The following is a 24,095-nucleotide window of genomic DNA, read 5'->3' on the forward strand; positions in this document are numbered from 1 at the left end:
TATATATTCTAGACGCCAAGTCCCTTATCAGATATGTAATTTGCAAATATTTTCTCCTACTCTGTGAGCTGTCTTTTCACTCTCTTGATGGTGTCCTTTGAAGCACAGAAGTTTTTAATTTTGATAAAGTCCAATTTACCTATTTTTTATTTGGTTGCTCATTCTTTTAGTGTCATATTTAAGAATTCCTTGCCAAATCCAAAGCCATGAAGACTTACCCCTGTTTTCTTCTGAGAGTTTTATAGTTTCAGTCCTTGCATTTAGGTGTTGCATTTTAGCTTGTGCATGTAGCAATCCAGTTGGTTCCAGCACCATTTGTTGAAAAGACTATTCTCTCCTCATTGAATAATTTTAGCATTTTTGCTAAAATAAATTTGACCATAGATTTATGAGTTTATTTCTGGACTCTCAATTCTCTTCCACTGATCTATATGTCTGGCCTTGTGCCAGTACCACTCTGTCTTGATTACTGTGGCTTTGTAGTAAGTTTTGAAATCATGAAGTAATGAGTCTTTCTATTTTGTTCTTCTTTTTTTAGGATTGTTTTGGCTATTTTAGGTCCCTTGCAATTCCCTATGAATTTTAGAATCAACTTGTCAATTTTTGCGAAGAAGTTAGGTGGCATTCTGATAGGGATTGGGCTGAATCAGTAGATCAGTTTGGAGAGTATTACGATCTTAATAATGTTAAGTCTTCTGATCTATGAACATTTATTTAGTATTCCATTTATTTAGATCCTTAATTTCTTTCAACAATGTTTTATAGTTTTCAAAGTATAAGTTTTGCGGTTTTTTAAAATTTATTTATTTTATTTATTTATTTTTGGTTGTGTGGGGTCTTCATTGCTGCACATGGGCTTTCTCTAGTTGCAGCGAGAGGGGGCTACTCTTCATTGCAGCGTACGGGCTTCTCATTGTGGTGGCTTCTCTTGCTGTGGCGCACAGGCTCTAGGTGCGCAGGCTTCAGTAGTTGTGGCATGCGGGCTCAGTAGTCGTGGCTCGCGGGCTCTGGAGCGCAGGTTCAGTAGTTGTGGCGTACGGGCTTAGTTACTCCACGGCATGTGTGATCTTCCTGGACCAGGGCTCGAACCCGTGTCCCCTGCATTGGCAGGTGGATCCTTAACCACTGCACCACCAGGGAAGCCCTACACTTCTTTTGTTAAATTTATTTCTGAGTATTCAATTCTTCTTGATGCTAAATGAATTAAATTGTTTTCTTAATTTCATTTTCTGACTGGCTCTCAATTTCTAACACTGTAAAAATGGAAATGATTATCTCTAAGAATAATCATGTCCAGAAGATAATGAACAAATTAATTTTCTAGAAGAATGCACAGCTTTTCCTGGTACCAAGGACCATGAAAAATTTCTTGCCTTTGACCTCATGAAGGGGATTCTATGTAATGTAACATACCACTTCTTCAATAATATATCCAACAATAAATATAACACCCAAGAAAGGAGTCTGAATCAAAATCATGTGTGAGGTCTTTTTAAAAATATAGACATTCTGGCTCCACCCTAAATCAAGATGTAGCGAAGAGGGGTGAACCAGGGCATGTGAATTTAAAAAGTATCTTTTGGTAATTTTGATATCCATGACTGATTAGGGCATCTGCAGATCTGATTTCTACAACTGTAATTATTATACTGTTTCTCTATATAAATGTGAAAAATTATCTAAATGCACTGAGTTAAAAAAAATTAAAAGTACCTTGAACCATAGCAAGGTTATGTTTTCTTACTTACTGGGTGATTTGCTGAGGCTCATCTTCTCCACAGGTTTTGCTAGCTTGGGTTTCTTGATAAAGGTTCCACCAGGCTTATTAAATGGTTGCATCATTTTTCTCTTTATTCCTCTTGCAGCAGTAACTGTCACATTGGTGGGTTTGTTTTGATAGTCAACAACAATTCCAGGTCTATGAATGCTTCCAAAATCACTCATATGCTGCAAATTTGTGAAATCAAGAAATATTAGCACAATATCCAATGATAACGTATGAATTCATATATAATTTATGTTACCTATCTAAAATTTTTCACCTGAAAATTCCTCAGAATGTAACTAAATTTTACAAGTCCACTCTGAATAAATACATTGAAAAACTTTGTAAATTATTACATGAGCTCAAATCCATTGAATTAGTATTTTTATTTCCAGAAGAACATATATGAATATTTCCTGTTTTTTGATTCTTACAATTCAAAATTACTTGAGATCATAAACAACATATGTGCCTGTCAGAATATTACCACTTGTACAACTCTCTGACAACTCCTCTTCAGAGTTCCTAATCGATGTTTTCCCATGAAAAGACCTTAAAAGAAATCTTTATTTTACTAAAACCTGGCTTAAAACTAAGATACACAAAGCAGACCATATTTGAAGTTTGAAGTAAAAAAAGATCCAGAAATGATTTAGGATTTCTCCCTGTTGAAAAAGGGATGAGAAGGCGAGATGGAACATTAGTATGAAATAGGAGAGTTAAAGCATAACCATGCATCAACTTCCAAGACACACTTCAGATAAAGAATTGCATCTGACGTTCCATTCACATTCTTACCTAGAGAAACATATTCTGACCCAGAAGCCCAAGAAGCAAAAGTTTACAGACGAAGAGTCATGCAACCAAACGACTCTTTGTGTCCCTTCCTCTTCTCCTGTCGTTAACAAAATCCACTACACCAAAAGGCCACATGTTCATAGAAATTTACTCTACTAACCCTACTTTTAGAAGATAAAGATTGAGGAGTAATCTGAAGAGAAGGATCCAATGGGAATTGTACAAGTGAAGATTAAAAAAGAAAGCCCTATTGGTTCATCTATGTCATTAACAGGAAGAAAGAAAGAAAAGTCCATTCCGACTAGAATGGTGGAAACAAAGAACAGGAATACCTGTTTTTCTATCATGAAAACAAAATTGATATTTGAAGTCTCATTGAGAAAAAAATCATTTGCCTAATGGAAAACGTTAAGAGTTTTCCAAATTTTCCAACTGGAATAGATTTTCAATTTCAAAACCCAAAGCCTATTATCCCAACTATTTTCAATTAATCTACAATCATGAAGCATGGTAGAATAGCAACATATCAGTTGCTTACATTTGTATATTATGCTTAGGAATACCTATCTAACCTAGTAGACTTGAATAAATTAGTGTTTCCAGGTAATTTACATAGTCACATCAGAAAAATCTTCATCAATTATCCATTAAAGGTGCAATGCATTTTACATAAGTAAAGAGTAACTGTTATAAATGCAAAATTTCTACACAAGTATGACAAACTACACTGATGTACCAAAGGCTAGTGAGCAGTTAAAAATATGTGCCCTACAGCATTTTTTATCAGAAGTACTTTCCTCTGCAAACAGAATATTAAGAGCAACTGACTTAAAAAAAATAAAACACTCCTCATGTTATAGCAAAAATACAATATTCTTTATAGGATCAAAGTGCATAGTAACTCCACAATCTACATACCCTTACTAGGTAAAATTTCATGTCAGTCAAGTTACCTGAGAATGTAAGGCATAATCTTTATACTATATATCCTGAAATTAAATACTTGAAGACTAGTATATTTACTCATTTAAGCAGTAATTTACAAAATATTACTTCCTAGGAAGAAGCCGTAGACATGTTTATACAGGGAGGAAATTATTTCTCAATAGTAAAACTAGTGACACAGGTAAAACAGAACACCCAGCAATAGGACATACTGTAAGACACTAAGTTAGCAAAATTATACTGACCACAAATCATCTACAACCTATTATACATATCAACTTCTTCACCATGTAAACATGGCTAAGCTACCCTCAACTATCACCGATTTTTAGTCTCTTGTGTTTAATGTGAAATATGAAGCTTTGAAGAAATTCTACGTGCTAGAGTTTAGCAGCAAAGTATACACATTTTATCATACATTGCACCTTTAACCTACTCAAAAACTCCAGAAGGGTTCATTACCTTTACATAATCCAAGAACTGTCCCACTAGCAAAATTGCTAGTGTTTACAAGGAAAAATGCAACTCCTTTTAACCCCTTTTAGACCAAACCTAATATCCTCACCTTTTTAATAAAGGGAGATTTGGCAAAACTTTATGAACAGTCATCTCACACTGCCACGTATTTTCTGAGGTGGAAAACTTTTATAGGCAACCTAAAAATTATGCTTAGGACTCAGCTTTTCTTCAAAATACACTGGGATGAACAGTGTTTATTCTAGTTGAAAACCATGGTCTTGAAAGGGTTTAAAAGAGTGACTAGTGAAAAGAATCTGAAAAGATTCTGTTGTACTTACTCCTCGGCCTCGGCCTCTGCCTGTTGATGGTCCTCCAAAAGCATCATAGTTTCTGCTTCCAAACGTACTTTCAGGATAAGCAGGCGTTCCTCTCCCCCGAGAGCCTACAGGTGCAGGCTTCATATGGGGTGAAGAAAAACTGCTGTAGGAAGAGTAATTCTCTCTTCCTCTGTCCTCCATAAACCCAGGCCTCAATTTTGAACGGGAGTAAGGTGCTTCCCAGCTAGACCCGCCCTGGTTTCTACCTCCGAAAGAGTCAAGGCTATTCCGGTAGGAGCTCTCAAATCGACCACCATAACTACCTCCGAAGCGGCTTTGTTCGGGTTCATTAAAACCATAGCCAGATCTGTACAGATCTCGCCCACCCAGAGAAGACCTGGAGTCGTAAGACTCATAAGGTCCAAACCTGGAAGAGTTGCACAGTGAGGGAAAAAACAAAAGTAAGCTTACTAATGTTAGACAATTCAAAAGACAAATTATCAGATGACATTTATCAACTAAAATTCATTTATACCATACTGGTTTGCACAGTTCTACTTTTGTTCACACCTGATTAGGGCTGGGCAGTTCAACATGAGACCAGATAGAAAGCTATCTGAGTCAGTGTTTAAATATGAATTGAGTTAAGTAAACCTTAGCTTAAAAATCTGCTTTTTGGCAGCTTTCTATTTTATTAGAAAGAAAAGATTTGTCTGTCATTATTTAAGCCCAGCCCTAGTCTTGGGAAAAGTCATTTGTTAAAGTTCACAAACTACTCAAAACTTTCTTTGAATCCATCCCTAATACTGGAAAATACAAAATATTTACAACATTTTGGCTTTCAATGGGGACACAAATTGAAGACTACACAGATGTAGGCTACTTGTGACACAGAAGAGATCCATTTGCACCCCCAATAATCTATATGACAAAACTGCTTCATTGTGTCTACAGCAGTCAAAATTGGGAGAGTTATCTGGTTATGAAGTTTGGCAACCTGCCAAACTTTGGTTAAGGTCAATAATCAATCCTCAGTCACTTTTTACTTGTAGACTAATAAATCTAACAAATCTAGAAGGATAAGCACATAAAATAGAACATAAAAGTAAAAGACCACCAACATATACCCTCTGCATATGAATTTTCAAGGCAGATTAGAAAGAATACATTTTATAAGGTCTTCAATTGTTTGAAAAATTATTCCCTATTATCAAAAAATTATTCCCTAGTATCACATAAAATTATCACATAAAGCTACTCTAAAAAAGGGAGTGTACAGTCTCCTCAAGGTTTTAATAGAGTCAACAGAAGAAACAAATCATCTTACTTCTCACCGAAGCATGGATTACAGAAGTCGCTTATCTTACAGCATAGTTTTATAAAGGCCCACAATTACACGAGATAAATGATAACATCTACATAGTTTACGCACATTACATTTACAATGTAATAGGGCAGGAAGAGATATGGTAAAACATTTAAATGTGTTACATTACTTCAATTATTTACAGATCACTAAATAGAAGGTACTAGTTACTTCTGAATCCTAGTAACCATATAAAAATTATTCCTCTTTTCAACTACATTTTTCAAAACATCTATCACGTAAGCAAAATTGTTGTAACTATTTTCTTGATTTTTCTCTACTATAAACCATAATGGCACACTTGAAGCAGAAAAAAGAAAAGTAAGCATCATTCAGTCCATCCTTAAGGAATCCAGATCCTTCAATTTATGAAGAAGGACAATACTTTCTAATGTTTCCTAACTAGTTTTACTTATATCTAGTAGGAATCTTTGTGCCTCAAAAAGTAGACCCCCCTTGACCTGAAATGTGGTCAACCCTAAAGCCTGTAGGAGTTCAACTAGGTTTAAGCTTTACACAGCATTGACAGTGAAACGTAAGTACAACCTAAATTCTACTGCATTAAAATAAGAAAAGGTATCATACTCATGGCTTTAATATAATGTTCCTAGTCTAGAGCACAAGTGTTTCTGGTATAAGCAGTACCTGCCAATAAATAATCTAGACATGATTTAAAGAACACTTTTATTATTACAATATGCTCTTGTAACTTACTTTAAAATTAAAAGAATAACTATTTTAAATGTTTCTTAGAAACTGAATGTTGCTAGACTGGTTCAGTTAAACCCATTCTAGTCAAAGACTGCTTTGCTGCTTTATAGAGTACCCCACCGTAGTAAAGATTTTTGGAAATTCATAAGAAAAAGCTTCACAAATAATATTTCCAATAACATTTTTATATCATTTGTTCAGGACATTCTGATTGATAAGCAGTTAAAAGTAAAAGAAGAAAAAAAAATGCTCACTGCTAAAGACAGAAAATCTTACTCTATTATAATGAAATGATAAAGGTTTTCCTGAGATTTTCCTAATGTCTGCCAGTGATGCTGAGATAATTTTTAGAACCATTAACACCTTTCAACATTTAAGGTGATTCTAAATAGCAAAGTTCAAGTAGCGCCACATGCCTAAGGAATAGGAAATTAGAATATCCAGAATCTTACAGTCATCTAATTATTTGGCCAAGTGATGAAGCAATTTACCTGCTACCCCCACCACCACCACTGTGACTGTCCATGCCATATGACTGGTTTAGGTAGGAGTCCATGGATCTTTGACCCCCACAGGATCCATGGCCATAGTCACGATCCATCCCTACAAAGAGTTTAAAAAGAAAAAAATTAAATGACGCTCACCTTTACTGGCACTCAAAAGAAGTATTTTTAGATAAATATCCTTGAATGTCAGACCTCCATAAGATCCGGGGCCATAATCACGATCCATTCCTAAAAGAGTCAATAGCAAAAGGTCAGTAAGATACCATTCTCTTCAGGAATCTTTGCATAAAACACAAGATATTCATATCAATCATCTGAGATGATAATTCATCATTAACATTTAAGCTAAAGTCACAACAGACACTGAAGGAAAAAACACACAGATTATAATCTACTGAAAAATCAGATTTGCTAATGAAACCTAATTTTTCAAAGAAAAACATTATCAACTAAAAAGTTCTATATTAAAATTATCTTCAATATAGCCAATGTTTATTTGACTAGGGTACTACCATAAGGCCCTGTGTTAGGTGCTACATGGTACATAATTAATAATTCCTATTCTTAAGAAAAGCCAGTATTTAATAACATCAAAAGGAAAAATTTTTGTTACAAGTATAGTCTTCTACATCTAACTCCTCTCAAAATGTCTAAAAACTCAGAAGCAGCCACATTTTAAATTAGCCCAATTGAAATTAGTTCATACAGTAACTGAAATAGGTATCTTTAAAAAGTAAAATCAGAGTAGGGCCAATCTGTGGTACTGTGCCTATAAATATTTAAATCCTCAAATACTTTGAATAAAGGGAATGAATGTGAATTCTAGCAATACAGACACTAAAAAAATTATGATACAATCGAGGCACTTAAGTATATTTTATTACACTGTAATTCCACTTACATCCCAACCTCTGACATGAAAAACAAATACAACAAAAGAGGTAATAAAATGAATTTACTATGATTATAAAATTGAAAAAATTTAAAAACCATTCAGAATGTGTTTCCTATAAAGTCCTTTAAGATCCTTCATTTATCACCCTCTCCAAGTTTTATGCACTAATAAATGTAAGAATATACACGGAGCAAATACATTAATTTTTATTTTTTAAAAACGCTGAATTTTAATTATAATCATATAAATATGATTTCAGGTCCTAATTACAAAATCTTGCAACTTTAAACCTGAAAGCAACCTAAATGATCAAATTTAATCATTTCATTTTATAGATTATGGAACTAAAAAGTCCAAAGAGATGAAATGATTTTCCTAAAGTCTCATAAATAACCACCCCTCTAGTTTCGTGCTGTCGCTTCTACATGAAACACTCTCTTCTACCACCCCAAATATCAGCTTGTTGAAATTTTCTAATCTTTTAAAGTCCATTTCAAATACTAATCCTTTCAAGAACATTTTTACTGATGTTGTCTCAGTTGATTATCATCTTTCTTTTGAATGTCTACAAAACTCTGTAGCTCTTACATGGTATTTATGATACTCTGCCTTATACAGTATTCTGCTATTTGTGGCCTCATTTTTTTTTTTTTTTGGCTGCGCCACACAGCATATGGAGATCTTAGTTCCCCAACCAGGGATGGAACCTGTGTCCCCTGGAAGCGTGAAGTCTTAACAACTGGACTGCCAGGGAAGTCCTGTGGCCGCATTTTAAATGTACACTAGACTTGTGGTCAGGGTCTGATTTTTCACAAATTTTTTATGCACCCTAGGACAGCAGTTTTCAATAGCCTGTTGATTACTGAGAGTTGCCAGGACCCCTTCAGAGGGTCCACAAGGTCAAACTATTTTTATAAATAGTACTAAGATATTATCTGCCTTTTTTCACAGTGTTGAAAATTTTTTTGCACTGAAGATGCAAAAGCACTGGTGGATAAAACTGTTGGTGCTATAGCACAAATCAAGGCAGTGACACCAGACCACACTAGTAGTTGTACTGCACACTTGCAGTAAAAAATAATAAAAATGCCATCATTGCTTAAAGAATGTCCTTGATGAAGCAGTAAGAGTTATTAATTTTATTAAATCATGACCTTTGAGTACACTCTCTTTATGATATTCTGCGCAGTAAAATGGAAAGTATACGTAAAGCAATTTTGCTGCATATCAGTGCATAAAGTTCCATTAAGTGCCATAGTTCTCTCCAGGAAAAGCCACTGAATTAGCCACTTTTTACAAGGAATACTATTTTTACTAAAAGGAAAGACTGACATTCAAAAACTATGGCTTTCAGACTTGAGCATCTGGCAGACACTTTCTCAAAAATGAAGTGAAACTCACTTCAAAGAAAATAGGTAACAATATTTGTTGCCAAAGATGAAATTCAAGCTCTCACGTGAAAATCAGAATTTTATAAAACTTGAGCTTGACAGCTTCCCAATACTTAAAGGTTTTTCTGATAAAGTTGATACTAGTATTACTGAATATGACTTTTTACACTGTACAATAAAATCTGTCAATATCTGGAAAATCTGAATAACTCAATAAACCAGTACTTTTCAAATAACTAATGCCTGATATTACAGGATCATAAATCGTAAAAAGATCCATTCAAAGTGCAAGGCATACAAATGCATTTTAATATAACAAAAAGTTTATCAATATACAGAAAGTACTGAGATATTTTACATTGTTTTTTGTTCATACTAAGACTTCAAGTCAAGTTCATACTAAGACTAAGACAGCATACCTCAATACAGACTCTCCACACTGCAAGCGCTCAATAGTCATACATGGTTAGTGTCTACCATATCAGATAACACAGTTCTAAACTGATAAAATAGTTATCTGTCTTTAAAGTTGGTAATTATACAATATAATTTGCTCATATCTCATATAGGGGACAATTTCAACATTAAAATAAAGTTTTCAAAATAAAAAGCTTTCCTCTAAAGGCCTCTTATTAAAATGTAATTTTAGAGTTAGGTTCAGTTAGGTACACAAAACAAAAAAACTTGTATTTTGTTATTTCTGCTCATTTCTATTTTGAGTCAGCAGAGGCTGCCTTTGGATACTAAATCTTTCAGTTTTTTGATTCTGTGTGTTTTTATTTCACTACAGAGTCATAAATTACTAACATTTATTGCACACTCACCTTGTGCCAGGCACTGTGGAGTACACAAAAATTAATAGAGCTACCCTTATACAGCAATGACTTGGGCTTACTGTTCATACTACTGTTACTATTCAGTTAATTAAAAAGGAAAAGAGGAAAAGTATACGTATTGCATATAATCAGTGTGATTATAGGGATATAGATTCTATAAGATGACCATTTATATATAAACGATATTCTTCCAGGTTACCAAAGGAATTTAAAAATCACTTTAAAAATAAAGTTGTAAGACTATAACATACCTTTACTATTAATATTAAATAAGAACAAGGATATACTGTACAACACAGGGAATACAGCCAGTATTTTACAATACCTATAAATGGAATATAACCTTTAAAAATTGTGAATCACTATGTTATACACCTGAAACATATAGTATTCCATCAACTATTTCTGAATAAAGAAATACATTAAATGAAAGTAACTCACTCAAAAATTAAACGGACATATTTTAAATCAAATCTGTTCTATTGCTTTGATTATCATATAAATGATAAGCTCAACAAATGTTAAAACTCATGTATAATTAAATCAAAAGATAAGAGCTGTGGAGTAGTATGAAAAAACAACTGACTTATGATCAAAATAACTAACAAGTTGTATGACACTAAGTCATGAATGAGACCACTTTTTACCACCTCCACACTACTAGCATCATGATGCAGGCCACCAGCATCTCTCACCTACATTATTGCAACAGCCTCCCAACTGGTTTTCCTGCTTCCACTTTTGCTCCCTTTCTGTTTATTGTGAAGAAAATAGCTAGAAGAATTCTGTTAAAATGTAAGTCAAATTGTTCAATGCTCAGTACTTTCCAATGGCTTCCCATCTTACTCCAAGTAAAAGCTAAAGCCTTAAGATAATCTATAAGGCCCTACACCAGTGGCCCTTACTCACGGGCAATTTTGCCCCCCAGAGGACATTTAGTAATGTCTGAAAACATTTTTGGCTGTCACCAAAATGGGTAGTGGGTGCTACCTGCATCAAATGACACAGGCCAAGGATGCTGCTAAAACATTCCACAATGCACAGCACATTCCCCCAACAACGAAAAATTATCTAGTCCAAAATGCCAACAGTGCCAAAGTTGAGAAATCCTGCCCATTACCTCTTAACTTTATCTACCCCATTGCCTCTTAATTTCATCATCTATGGTCTCCCCTTACTCCACTCTAGCTATACTAGGTCCCTTGCTGTTCCTAGACTACAACAGGCATATATCCATTTTTGCACCTGCTATTCCCTCTGCATGGAATGCTCTTCTTCTGTATCTGTGTTGCTCACACCCTCAACTCTTTCAGGTCTTCACTTTCTATTGCTTCCTAGATATAAGCAAATTGTCTTTGACTTTCAATGCCTTCTGGCTACACCTCACTATTCTAACCTTGTTTTAAGATTACTCAGCAAAAATCATCTGCTGTAGTCAAGCTCATCTTCTTAAGTCTCTCTGAAGCACAGTGTACTCAGCCTTACCTTTGTTCCTGCTTTCCCTCTACCCAAAATGCTTTCCCTTTTTTTGTCTGCTATTTATATAAAAAGAATTATTTTAAAGCAAGAAGGAAATATGAAGACACTGGAAATACAACTTCCTTCCAAGAAATTTGTAGCTTGACATGTTTTCCAGTGTCTTCTACTTCATTTCAGTCGCTGGAAAATACAACACTAACAATCAATGCATTGTTGGCTTCAACTGGTAACTACTACACACCTTTTATTTCCTAAAGTCTACAGCATTCTTCCCCTAGATAGCTTCATGGCTTGCATCCTCACCTCCCTCAAATCTATGCTCAAAAGTTACCCTTTTAGTGAGGCTTTCCCTAGCTTATCTCTTTAAAATTGTAACACATGCGCGCGCGCGCGCACACACACACACACACACACACACACACACACACACACACACACACACACACCCTGCCCTGTGTTATTATTCTCCTAGCAATTGCAATAGTACAATATATATTACTTCTTGTTTACTGTCTATTTCACCCCACTAGACTGTACACTTCACAAAGGCAGGAATATTTGTCCATTTTGTTCACTGCTATATTGATAGCTCCAAGAACAATATCTGATACATAGCACTCAATAAATATCTGTTGAAGTCAAATTACATCCCTGAAATTAAGTTCCTCATTTATAAAATGTAGATAACTCAGACCTCAAAGTGGTGTCAAGCAGTGGTGTTTACCTAAAGCTGCATTCCAAAATCATTCAAAGTAGTTCTTTAAAACCTACATAGTTGGGACCATTTACCCTAAAAATTAAGATTCAAGGGGACTAGAGTATGACCTAAACAGATACACTTTGAGACAGCTCCACAGGGAAGTCTAACAATCACCCTTAAATGAGAACCACTGTTGGAACTAAAATTAAGAGAAAAATAAGTCATAACATTAGTAAAAAACTAATTTGGAAAGATATATACACCCCCATTTTCACTGCAGTATTATTTACAATAGCTAAGATATGGAATAACCCAAGTGCCCATCTATAGATTAATGGATAAGATAATGTGATGTGATATATATGTATGTATATACATGAAATATTACTTAGCCATGAAAAAGAATGGAATCTTGCCATTTGCAACACGGATAGACCTTGAGGGCATATGCTAAGTGAAATAAATCAGACAAAGAAAGATAAATATTGTATGATTTCACTTATATGTAGAATCTAAAAAAACCAAATCAAATCAAAACAAAACAAACAAAAAAGCCAAGCTTGTGGATATAACAGATTGGTGGTTGCCAGGGAAGGGGGGTAGGTATAGGAGTGGGTGAAATGGGTGAAGGGAGTCAGAAGGTACAAACTTCCAGTTATAAAATAAACAAGTCATGGGGATGTAATGTATAGCACAGTGACTATAGTTAGTAATAGTGTATTGCATATTTGACAGTTGCTAAGAAAGTAAATCTTAAAAGTTCTCATTACAGGAAAACTATGTATGGTGATAGATGGTAACTAGACTTATTGTGATCATTTCACAATGTATACAAATATGGGATCATGATGTTGTACACCTGAAATATAATGTTATATGTCAATTACACTTCAATTAAAAATAAAGTGCATGTTTTAAAAAGAAGGTCATAACAGTAGTAACAGAAATTTCTGAAACTCTTTTTGCAACACTGTACATTAAGAAAATAAACTTCTGGCCCTCTATGATTCTGCATCTCAAAGCCCTATATTTAGGCATTAAATTCAACTCTCTCTTACATCCTACTGGAGATCATGGCCTTCTATTATTCCAAACCTCTTTGCTGAAAGTAGTAGTCCTACTGACTCCAGTTTAAAATCCTGGATTCATTTTTATTCATCCTTCTCAATTTTCTACTCACTACTAGGCAGCCTGAAAGTTCTGCTAATTTTCTCAAGAAATAGATTAATATTTTTTAAATTACTATCATCACCTCCCAAGTTCAAGGTCTAAAATCCTTACAACTGAATTTACGAAACAGCCTTCTTGATAATTTTCCAGTTTTCAATCTGACCTACATGTGGATGCAAATTAAACTTCTTCTGGTAATTTTATTATATCACTCTGCTGCTCGAAAATATATTTTTCAGCACTCAATATACATTGACTACTTCCTATATGTTTAACCTTTTTAGTCAACATCAAATTCAAAGTTTCTCTAAATTCTTAGAGACGATAAATAGAAATTAACTGAATGCTAATTATTCCCATAAAATGACATGGTCTTCTTTACGTAGTAGTACATTTACTTCAGTTTTATTTAGTGAATATATTACATCCTGTACAACAGTTGAATTTTACATTTCTCTGGCAATTAGGATATTTAATTCCACTCCCTGGTGTCATTCATATAATGCTTTTTAACCTCTTTGAATTGTTCCATGTTCTTTTTGTGTTATTATCCTGACTGGTAAAGCCTTAACTCTAATAACTATCAAAACACCACCCCAATTGTATGCTGCATACCTCTTATGATTTTACCTAGCTCTGTAGTCACAACTCTTATGTCAATAAACAATCAGGCTTCTTTATGTGCTCCTCTAGACAGTTCTTTATATACTAACACATTTGGACACATTAAAGCAAATGACCTCAAAAACAAGGTCAAAATGTTACAAAAGAAGCAGTATAAAACAAAGCCAATAATCCACTTAATCTACTTTACTCAATACCAAAACCTCTAATTCAACAAAAATAACTCAGCTAGCTGCTTGTTAAGTCCTCACTCAGTTGCAGTCAGGGCCTTTTGGAATAAATTAAAGGATTCATAATTCAAATAAAACAGAGTCAAATTAATCTCAATAGCCCTAAGTTTTTCTGATCCCAAATTATCTAACTCAAATAATATATATATTATAACAACATTAACGCTGATACATGAAGAGACCAAACAATGCCTGAAACAAGGCACAATTCCCTTTTTACACTGGTACTTTATATGGATGAAGAGAAAAACTGAAATGCATTCCCTTAACTTATTTCAGAGCAAATGAAAGAGGATACTCACCATTAAAGCTCTGATAAGTATTTCTGCAAGCAGAGTGAGTGTAATCTATGAAGACACATTTAACAGAAAGGAATTAGTTCAATATTAGCAAAAATCTGAAATTATATACCCATCTACTAAAAACAAACACAATTTTTAAAATGCCATTAATGCAATTATCTGCAAAATAGGGTGTAAATAATTATAAATATTTCATATGGGAAAATACATATCCCTTTCTTTTCACTATCTCCCCAAATGGCAAGTTTATCATCCAAATAAATCATGGTAATGTAAAAATTAGTTTATAAAACCTGATATATAATAACATCCAAAAAAGGGGATCCAGTACTGATTTATATGGAGTAACAAAAAGGAAGGCAAATATGTATCAAATAATGCAAAAAGCAGGGACATCTGAGAATTGATTCTATGTAATATATAATTTTTTCCAAGTTAATATTTCTTTTAGCACTTAATTTGCTCTCTAAAGATTTCAAGATCTTATCTGAGAAATGTATATACATATATGTATATATGTGTGGTGCTACATCTACCCAGGATGTGGCATCACCACCAAAAAATCATATTGATAATTTCTCTGTCAAAACGAATTCGGCAATTGTTAAATCCTTTAGTTAATTTTACTAATAAATACTGAAAGAAAAGAATTTAACAGACTGGTCATTTGGATACAACAGAATCCAACTACACTACACAGGATTAGTCAAAGTCCAACTAAAACAAAAAAAACACCAGTGTGCTACTGTTAATATCTAAACTTCCTGTTTCAAAGTAACTTAAAACTATCCACAAAAAGGTTATTCCAATCCCCTTTCATATACTTAGATTTGATATCTTTAACTCTTTGTGGCATGAAATCAAATCAAAGATCAAAAGATCATTTAGTCGGACTCACAGCACATTCAAAGATAATTCTGGGGGTTGGGTTAGAGGCTTAGAACTAGGTAGTGAACTGATTTTATTTAGAAATGCCTGGTTACTCAGGACTAAATTCAGTTTATTCACACCCCTTCTCATGTCTCCCTAAAGCTGTCATTACGTACTCATTTTACCTTGACACCCGTTCCTATAAAGTTGGCCAAGATTTGAAGACAAGTTGAAAACCAAATTAATTTTACTTCGTGAGCCTATGAAAATGCTTTAAAGAACTGGCCTGAGAGACGACTGAAAGGTACTGCTAAAATACGGTTTATTTAAACAGCAAGTCCAACACAGGCGGTTGTGCACAGGTCTGAATTTGAAGGGCATGTGATGCTGTGCCAGAATTCTGACTAACTTAAGTCCCATCCATACACCGTCCAGAGAAAAATGCTTTGGTTCACAGACATATTTCAAATTAGGGATTAAGGCCCAGGCAATGTTTGTTGGTGGATAAATATCCCAGTTTGCTAACCAGAAATACCTTACTTTCCATTCTGGATAGAGATCTACTTATACTTATCACTTACAGATGCCCTTTAAACTCATCTTAAACTAAGACAACCAGGCACACGACCGTGAACAAGCCTCTGAAAATCCTATCTGGTGAGAAGTAACCTGGGTTTGGGCATTGACTAAAAGGACGATCTGGGTCGCTGCCCACGTCGCGAGTGCGAGCCGCGGCAAAGGAGGCCCGCTTGCCGCTTAGCCCGAGACCGGGAAGTTGGAAGCGTCCGGGCAATTTCCACGCAGCGGGGCGGGGACCAGTCTGGGGCCGAGTCCGGAGGCCGCGGCGCTTTAGGCGCGTCCTTACCCACACCGAGGCCGGCGCGGAACTCCAGGGTCGCGGGCCACAGCGGGCGCCGGGCCGGGGGATCGGGCGCGCGGGTCCCCACAGAGGCCGACTCCGGGCACCGGGCCCGCGGCGGGCGGGCGGCCTCCGGGCCCGCAGAACAAAGCCCACACGGCCATCTTGAGACGGTAAACAGACCCCCGGGGCAGGCCACCCCGCCTCCCGCCGCCGCGGCGACCAGCCAGAGGCCGCGCTTACCGTCCTCGAAGTCCATGGCGGAGGCTCGGGGCCGACGGCCTCGGCGGCGCTGGGCTGAGCTGTAGCGGAAGGAGAGCGCCCGTGACCCGCGGTTACACACAGCCAGTAAACGCGACCAAGAGCGGCGCTACCGGCCCGGGAGCCGCAGGCCACAGCGAGGCTGGGAGGCGGGGCCGGCCGGCGCTGCCGGCCGTCGCAGCGCGGCCTGCGATTGGCTGGCGCGGGCTGGTGGGCGGGCCCTGGAGTGGGGGCGGGAAGCAGGTCTGCTGTCACGCTCCCAGGTGCTGACCCTTTAGGAGCGGACGAGAGGTAAGGAAGGTGGAAAAAAAAGGAGCCCCACAGACTGCCCGGGGTCGTGGGAAAGAGAGCTGGGTGTTCTGGAAGGTCTGGCTGCGGCCCGCCATGTTTGATTCTGGCAAGAGCGAAAGGATCTGGTTGGAATACCTTCCTCCAGCCCGAACTAATGTATTATACCACGTGCCGACATTTTGCTTTTTATTGGCTGGTGATGACTGATCGGAAAATGTTAAAATCCTTATGGAGTTTCTGTCGTGGAGACGCAGAAGTCCAGGACGTTTTTAGAACTCTGTGAGCAGAGGAGAACAGATTGCTAAATAGGAAACAATTATGAGTATGATCCAAGACAGGCCATGATCAAGTTCTGAGTTTCAAGGTGCAAAATAAAAGTAAAAGTTAACAGACAGGGAAGATTTGTGGCAGTAGTCATCCAGAACTGGAAGAACAACAACGGGCAAACACACATACTTATTAACATTGTATTATTGTCACTTTGGAAATAGAGTTGCGGACAGTGGGCAAAGTCATTCACCCACAAGGCAATGTGGAAAAAGACAACTGTTAGGTCATTCTAACCCTGGAGCAGCTTGAACTCCAGGTTAGAAAACATTTTTTTAATAGCGCAAATGGTGTTAACAATGAGTTGATCACAGGATAGGAAATCATGAATCAAGCCCTTTGCCCTTCTTTGGGGTCCAAGCAATTGTGGGAACCAAGTTCCGAGAAAGCAGCCCCTAGAAACAGGACTTAAGGAAAAACTCACAGGTATACTATGTTGCATTACTGTAGCCCCAAATCTGGGCAGGGCACTGTTTCTTCCTCATCACTTTCCTTCTCCACCCTGATTGATTCACCCAGTTCTCCACCCTTTTATTGTTTTCTTCTTTTTTTTTTTTTTTCCTCCTATACATGTTTTCTATTCACCGGAGTAGAACATGTTGAAAACTGAACTCATGATTTCCTTCCTCAAACCTGTTCATCCTCCTTTATTCTTTCATCTGTGTTAGTGGCGTCATGAGCAACCACCCACTACTAATCCCAGCCAGAAGCCAGCAACTCATCCAGGCTACTCCCCTTCTCCCATCCTCAATCCGTACTGAAGTCTCTCATCTGCTTACTACCTCCTAAAATGTCTTAAATTTGCCCCCTGCTCTCCAGCTCACTGCACTACCTGAGTTAGACTCTCATTATCTCTCTCCCAAACTATTGCCATAGCTTCCTAAGTAATTTCTCTGCCTTTCCACCTTGACCTTCTCAGGCTCCTCAGGGCCACGGTGATCTAAAGGCAAATCTGAACATATCATGCGTCTCTATCATGGATTAGGTGAAGGCAAAGCTCCTTAACATAGAGCACATCCAGCAGGATCTAGCCACTGCCTGACCTGCCATCTTCCTACATTTCTCCCTCCTCCACTCTCCCCTACTCTTTCCGTTTTGATTGGCAATTTTAAGCTACTTGCAGTTCCCAAAACACCCCAATGCTTTTTTTTTTTTTTTTTCGGTACGCGGGCCTCTCTGTTGTGACCTCTCCCGTTGCGGAGCACAGGCTCCAGACGCAGGCTCAGCGGCCATGGCTCACGGGCCCAGCCGCTCCGCGGCACGTGGGATCTTCCCAGACCGGGGCACGAACCCGTGTCCCCTGCATCGGCAGGCGGACTCTCAACCACTGTGCCACCAGGGAAGCCCCCAATGCTTTTCATGTCACTGAACTTTTGCTTAGGTTTTTCTCTCTGTTTGGAACACTCCCTAGTTAACCCTTCTCATCCTCAAAACACAGTTCAGAATTTATTTCCTTTAAAAAAACGCTCCCACATCCCACCCCCACCCCCTAGACCAGTACTTCTCAAATATTAATGAGCATATGATTCACATTCAGTCAGTCTGTGTTGGAGTCGGAGAGTCTGCATTTCTCACAAGTTTCCAAGAGATGTTGCTGCTGGCCGTCGAACTAGACTTGGAATAGCAAGGCCCTGGGCCCTGGGCTCTATTAAAAGCCCCTCCTCTGAGTTCCCTGGACCAACCTCTGCTCCAGCACTATCTTCCTTGCATCAGATACTGTTTGGCTTTATGTCTCTCCACGTTAAAAGTCTTTTGAGATTAGACCTAAGTCTTCTTTGTATCCTAAGTGCCAAGCACATAAGTTTAACAATTAAAACTGAGCTCTCCCTGAGGTTTTCAACTTTTTTTCTTGTTATCAAGGCAAAGGAATGATTTTGTAATCTGAGGTCTTCAGGTCTTGGCATAAGTGAAAGGAAATAAACATTGGGTCACTATTTATATTTGTGTATCATGTGCACACACGCATATGTACGTGCTCACACACACACACACACACACACACACACACCTTACTCCCCTGAAAGAGAAAACTGCCAGACAAGGAACTCCTAACTCCAGAAGAAACCTGACCTCAGCACAAACGCCTGGAGAGCCAGAATACATGTGTCTCTTCCCTCCTTCCTTCCTCCTTCCCAAATAGGAAGTGTTCTTGAAGAGGCAGATGGCAGTGCCTGAGACACCCCATAATACTTGAGAGACTATCACATCATCCCCTAATTCACTTATGGAACAAATATTGGATAAGCACCAACTATGTGCCAAACATCCTTTTCTTCATTGTTGTCTCTTTCCTTCCTCCCAGGGTCTGTACTTTGCTAGGCTCAGATTTTTACCCTGAGGGGCCAATGTTTTGTACAAAGTCTTATATCATTTCATCCTCCACATATTTCGCAAGAGGTAGAAGGTTGGTAAACGCCAGACTGGCAGAGTCCCTTGGAAAATAAAAGAGAACAGGGTGTGTAAGACAAATTAAAAAGAAAGTTACTCATCCAAGAACACATAATGAGTAATTGCTGGTTCCATATTTTTAAAAAAAATTTTTTGAGGTATAGTTGATGACAATATTATATAAACTGGTTTCATATTCAGGATAAATATTATATAGTCATGCTTGGGTCTATTGGTGTATGGATTCAACCTTGTAGACCCAGCATCATCATCAGGGTCCTCAGGTTAAAAAGGGGGCATGGGAAGGGGTTTGCTAACCTATCATTTGCATAATTGCACATAATGTGGTAAAAGAAACTGCATACCAAAAGAAGTGATCAAGAAGGCTTTAGAGATTCCTCACTTTGTTCTATGTTTTAGGCCTTCCTCAGATTAGAAAAACTCCATTAGTTTCATATGCATTTCCTCCCCCCAAAATGGAGGTAAAATTTAAAATGCAAAGTGCTTTCAAAACGTAATAATTGCTCTGTGGTGCGCGAGCCGCGGGAAGTGGCTCGCTGGCCGGGACAGGTCGGGGTGCAGTGTGCCCTGCTCTCAGATCATCTTCATTGCCTGCCCCAGTGGAGCACCTCCTGCATTAATGTTCACAGCCACCTCTGAGGTCTCTGCTGTTTCCTCCTGACTTCACCAAACAACCATGTCATCGGAATCGAGCAAAAATCGAAAGCCCAAAGTGATCCGAAGTGATGGAGCTCCAGCTGAAGGGAAGCATAATCGTTCTGACACTGAACAGGAAGGTAAATACTACAGCGAGGAGGCTGAGGTGGACCTGTGGGACCCTGCAGAGACTATGAGCTGTACAAGTACACGTGCCAGGAGTTGCAGAGGCTCATGGCCGAGATCCAGGACCTGAGGAGCAGGGGAGACAAGGATGCGGCAGTTGAGATCGAAGATCGGAGGATCCAGAGCTGTGTGCATTTCATGACTCTAAAAAAGCTTAACCGGGGCCTTCCCTGGTGGCGCAGTGGTTGAGAGTCCACCTGCCGATGCAGGGGACACGGGTTCGTGCCCCGGTCCGGGAAGATCCCACATGCCGCGGGGTGGCTAGGCCCGTGAGCCATGGCCGCTGAGCCTGCACATCCGGAGCCTGTGCTCCGCAACGGGAGAGGCCACAACAGTGAGAGGCCCGCGTACCACAAAAAAAAAAAAAAAAAAGCTTAACCGATTAGCCCACATCAGGTTGAAGAAAGGAAGAGATCAGACTCATGAGGCTGAGCAGAAAGTGGACGCCTATCACCTGCAGCTCCAGAACCTGTTGTATGAGGTGATGCACCTGCAGAAGGAGATCACCAAATGTCTGGAGTTTAAGTCAAATCACGAAGAAATCGATCGGGTCAGCTTAGAGGAGGCTCCTCCAGATATCAGCAAGGCGGAAGTCACCATGGGAGACCCTCACCAGCAGACCCTTGCACGTCTGGACTGGGAGCTGGAGCAGCGGAAAAGCCTGGTGGAGAAGTACCGAGAGTGCCTGTCCAACAAGGAGAAGATCCTTAAGGAGACTGAAGTAAAGAAGGAGTACCTGAGTAGCCTCCAGCCTCGTCTCAACAGCATCATGCAGGCTTCCCTACCGGTGCAGGAGTAACTTTATGCCCTTCGACCAAGCTCACAAGCAGTATGAGACAGCCCGACACCTACCTCCTCCCCTCTATGTCCAGGCCACTGTGTATGGGCAAGACAAGCGCAAGGAGATGCTGAAGAGGCACCCGCTGTCCGTCATGCTGGACCTGAGGTGCAAAGATGACAGTGAACTGCACCTGACTTTCTACTACCTCATGAACCTCAACATCATGACGGTAAAAGCCAAAGTGACAACCGCCACAGAACTGATCACCCCCATCAGTGCAGGTGACTTGCTGTCTCCTGACTCAGTCCTGAGCTGTTTGTATCCTGGGGATCATGGAAAGAAAACTCCAAATCCAGCCAATCAGTATCAGTTTGATAAAGTTGGCATCCTGACTTTGAGGGACTACATACTTGACTTAGGGCATCCCTATTTGTGGGTGCAGAAGCTGGGTGACCTCCACTTCCCCAAAGAGCAGCCCCAGCACACTGTGATCGCTGACCACTCTCTGAGCGCCAGCCACAAGGAGACCACCATGAAACCGCTGAAGACCAGGGCGCAGTCCCGCCTGGCCCGCCACAAGTGGTTTGCCTCCCTGGAACACGGCATTGTGCCAGTTACCAGTGACTGCCAGTACCTCTTCCCTGCAAAGGTTGTCTCTCGCCTGGTGAAGTGGGTGACGATTGCCCATGAGGATTATACGGAGCTGCATTTTACCAAAGACATCGTGGAGGCGGGACTGGCTGGGGACACCAATCTCTACTATATGGCACTTGTGGAAAGGGGCACGGCTAAGCTCCAGGCTGCCATGGTGCTGAACCCCGGCTACTCCTCCATCCCACCCATTTTCCAGCTCTGTCTGAACTGGAAAGGGGAGAAAACCAACAACAACGACGACAATATTCGGGCCGTGGAGAGTGAGGTCAATGTGTGCTACAAGGAGCTGTGCGGCCCCCGGCCCGGCCACCAGCTCTTGACGAACCAGCTGCAGCGTCTGTGTGTGCTGCTGGACGTCTACCTGGAGACGGAGAGCCACGATGACAGCGTGGAGGGGCCCAAGGAATTTCCCCAGGAGAAAATGTGTCTGCGGCTTTTCAGGGGCCCCAGCAGGATGAAGCCGTTTAAATATAACCACCCTCAAGGATTCTTCAGCCATCGCTGACCTCCCACTCGGCCTGTTGTTTCCCCCCAGACCCAACTGCTGTGCCTCTGCTTTCTGCTCTGGTGCACATGTGGCTCTTTTTTTTTTTTTTTTACATCTTTATTGAAGTATAGTTGCTTTACAATGGTGTGTTAGTTTCTGCTTTATAACAAAATGAATGAGTTATACATATTAAAAAAAAGTAATAATTACCTCCCTTCCTTAGGTACATATTATATAAAGTTTACATTTCTAGAAAATGAGGTTTATTCCCTTATAGGGGCTCAATTAAACCTCTGAATTATTGCCACTCATTTTATCTATTAGTGTGTTATAGTCCATCATAAATTTTAATTTCCTAAGTAAATTGAGAGCAAGCTGTCTGTGACATCTGTCAACCCCACTGATGGCCAGAATTGATTTGGTGGATCTGCCCTTCTGGAAAGGTGTCCTCTTTCTTCCTGGCTCTGCCACATGTGTCTGTCCCAAAGCTGCATGCTTCATTGAAGAGGATGATTTTCCTAGATAGAGGAGGACAAGGATCTATCCGGAGTCAGGTTCTTCTGCTGGAATATCCAAGGCATGTTAAGTAGGTTATCCTGCCTGGGATAGATAATGAGCCACTTGAAGGTGGAGATTTCATCTTTATGTCTCCAGCCCCCTAGCACAATACCCCTGGCACATGGTAGACTCTAAAATGTTTGTGGAATAAATAAAAAGGAAACAGACCCACAGTCAGATCCAATGTTAAGATAGATTCAATTCTACATTAAGGCTACACATATTAATAAAAATACAGACAGGCAAAATTCAAACTTGCACACATACAACGTAACTCCCTTCTTTAGAGTCCTTACTAAAACACATAGTTTACAAACAGAAAAAAGGCTCAATCCTGGGAAAGCCAGTAGAGGGCACCACATACCAAATATAGTCAAAATTCGGCTGCAGAAATTGAGCACATGTTCTAGATACTGCTGGTCTGAGTGTTCCAAATAGAAACAGGGTAGAGAATATTCCTGTGGGCTGGTGCTCTACAGGTACCTGAATTTCTATTCTGGTTTAATTGTGGATATAAATTTCCCTGTTTGCCTCATTTCACTAGGTTTCATTTTTAGAGATAACTTTTAAAGGCTGAATCAAAGGATGAAAAAGCTTATTGTAATGGTATATTTGAAAAGCAGGATATGAAATTGTGTATGGAATCTGACAAGAGCAATGTCAATAATTTTTTTTAAAAGACAAAGTATGAAAATAAAATGGAAAGAAAAATCCCAAAACATGAACAGTGACTCTTTGTGTGATGACTTTTTATATGCACAGAGACATACCTATTTGTTCTCCTATAGTCTCCAAATTTCTTGAGCACTTCTATAATGTAAAATATATAGTTTATATAAAACAAGTTGTAATATTTATTAATAATTAGGGTTTATAAAAATTTCTCCTTAGCCAAATGTTATATTTCATTTTCATAGTAGATATAGTTACTGTTAGGGGTAGGGAAAGGAGCAGCTATTTTCCACTTAAGTAAGTGGTCCTCAAGCCTGTCTCTACTCTAGAATCATCTGGGCACTTTTAATAACTTCCAGTATCCAGGCCTCACTTTGGAGATTCTGATTTAATGATGAATCTAAAACTGTCACCAATGTTGATTTTCAAGACACTCATAAGAGATGCTGTTGGAATAAGTTCCCTTCTGTTTCAGTAACTTGTATTTCTCAAGGAGATGTTGACTCTAGAAAAAAAAACTTTATAGATTGAGTAACCACACATTAGCAGATCGATCCCTGTGTGTGAAATGGTATAACAGCTACACCCTGAATCAGGGCTGGTACAGATG

The 24,095-nt window shown here is 38.9% G+C and overlaps 2 protein-coding genes across 8 annotated transcripts in view; one reads left to right on the forward strand and one right to left on the reverse strand.

Annotated features, from left to right (window-relative positions):
- ZNF326 (zinc finger protein 326) overlaps positions 1-16,875 on the reverse strand; it is a 36,985-nt gene extending 20,110 nt beyond the window's left edge. The window contains exons 1-6 of one of the 7 annotated variants that reach the window (XM_004263008.3): positions 16,467-16,875; positions 14,495-14,539; positions 7,060-7,095; positions 6,853-6,964; positions 4,306-4,711; positions 1,749-1,947 (exon numbers count right to left, since the gene is read on the reverse strand). In XM_004263008.3, the coding sequence (XP_004263056.1) occupies positions 1,749-1,947; positions 4,306-4,711; positions 6,853-6,964; positions 7,060-7,095; positions 14,495-14,539; positions 16,467-16,482 (814 nt within the window). In that variant the 5' untranslated portion in view covers positions 16,483-16,875. Of the gene's footprint in view, positions 1-1,748; positions 1,948-4,305; positions 4,712-6,852; positions 6,965-7,005; positions 7,096-14,494; positions 14,540-16,466 lie in introns of those variants that run through there. The other 6 variants (XM_033432388.2, XM_033432386.2, XM_049714420.1 and 3 more) reach the window with 6 other exon arrangements.
- Positions 16,876-19,869: 2,994 nt separating this feature from the next.
- LOC101288527 (THO complex subunit 5 homolog) lies at positions 19,870-23,540 on the forward strand. The gene is given in 4 exon segments (XM_049714504.1): positions 19,870-20,329; positions 20,332-20,479; positions 20,700-21,128; positions 21,130-23,540. Coding segments are annotated over 4 exon segments (1,863 nt in total). The 5' UTR covers positions 19,870-20,187; the 3' UTR covers positions 22,274-23,540.
- Positions 23,541-24,095: the final 555 nt, after the last annotated feature.

The sequence above is a fragment of the Orcinus orca genome, chromosome 1 (genome assembly GCF_937001465.1).
Source record: "Orcinus orca chromosome 1, mOrcOrc1.1, whole genome shotgun sequence".
NCBI lineage: Eukaryota > Metazoa > Chordata > Mammalia > Artiodactyla > Delphinidae > Orcinus > Orcinus orca.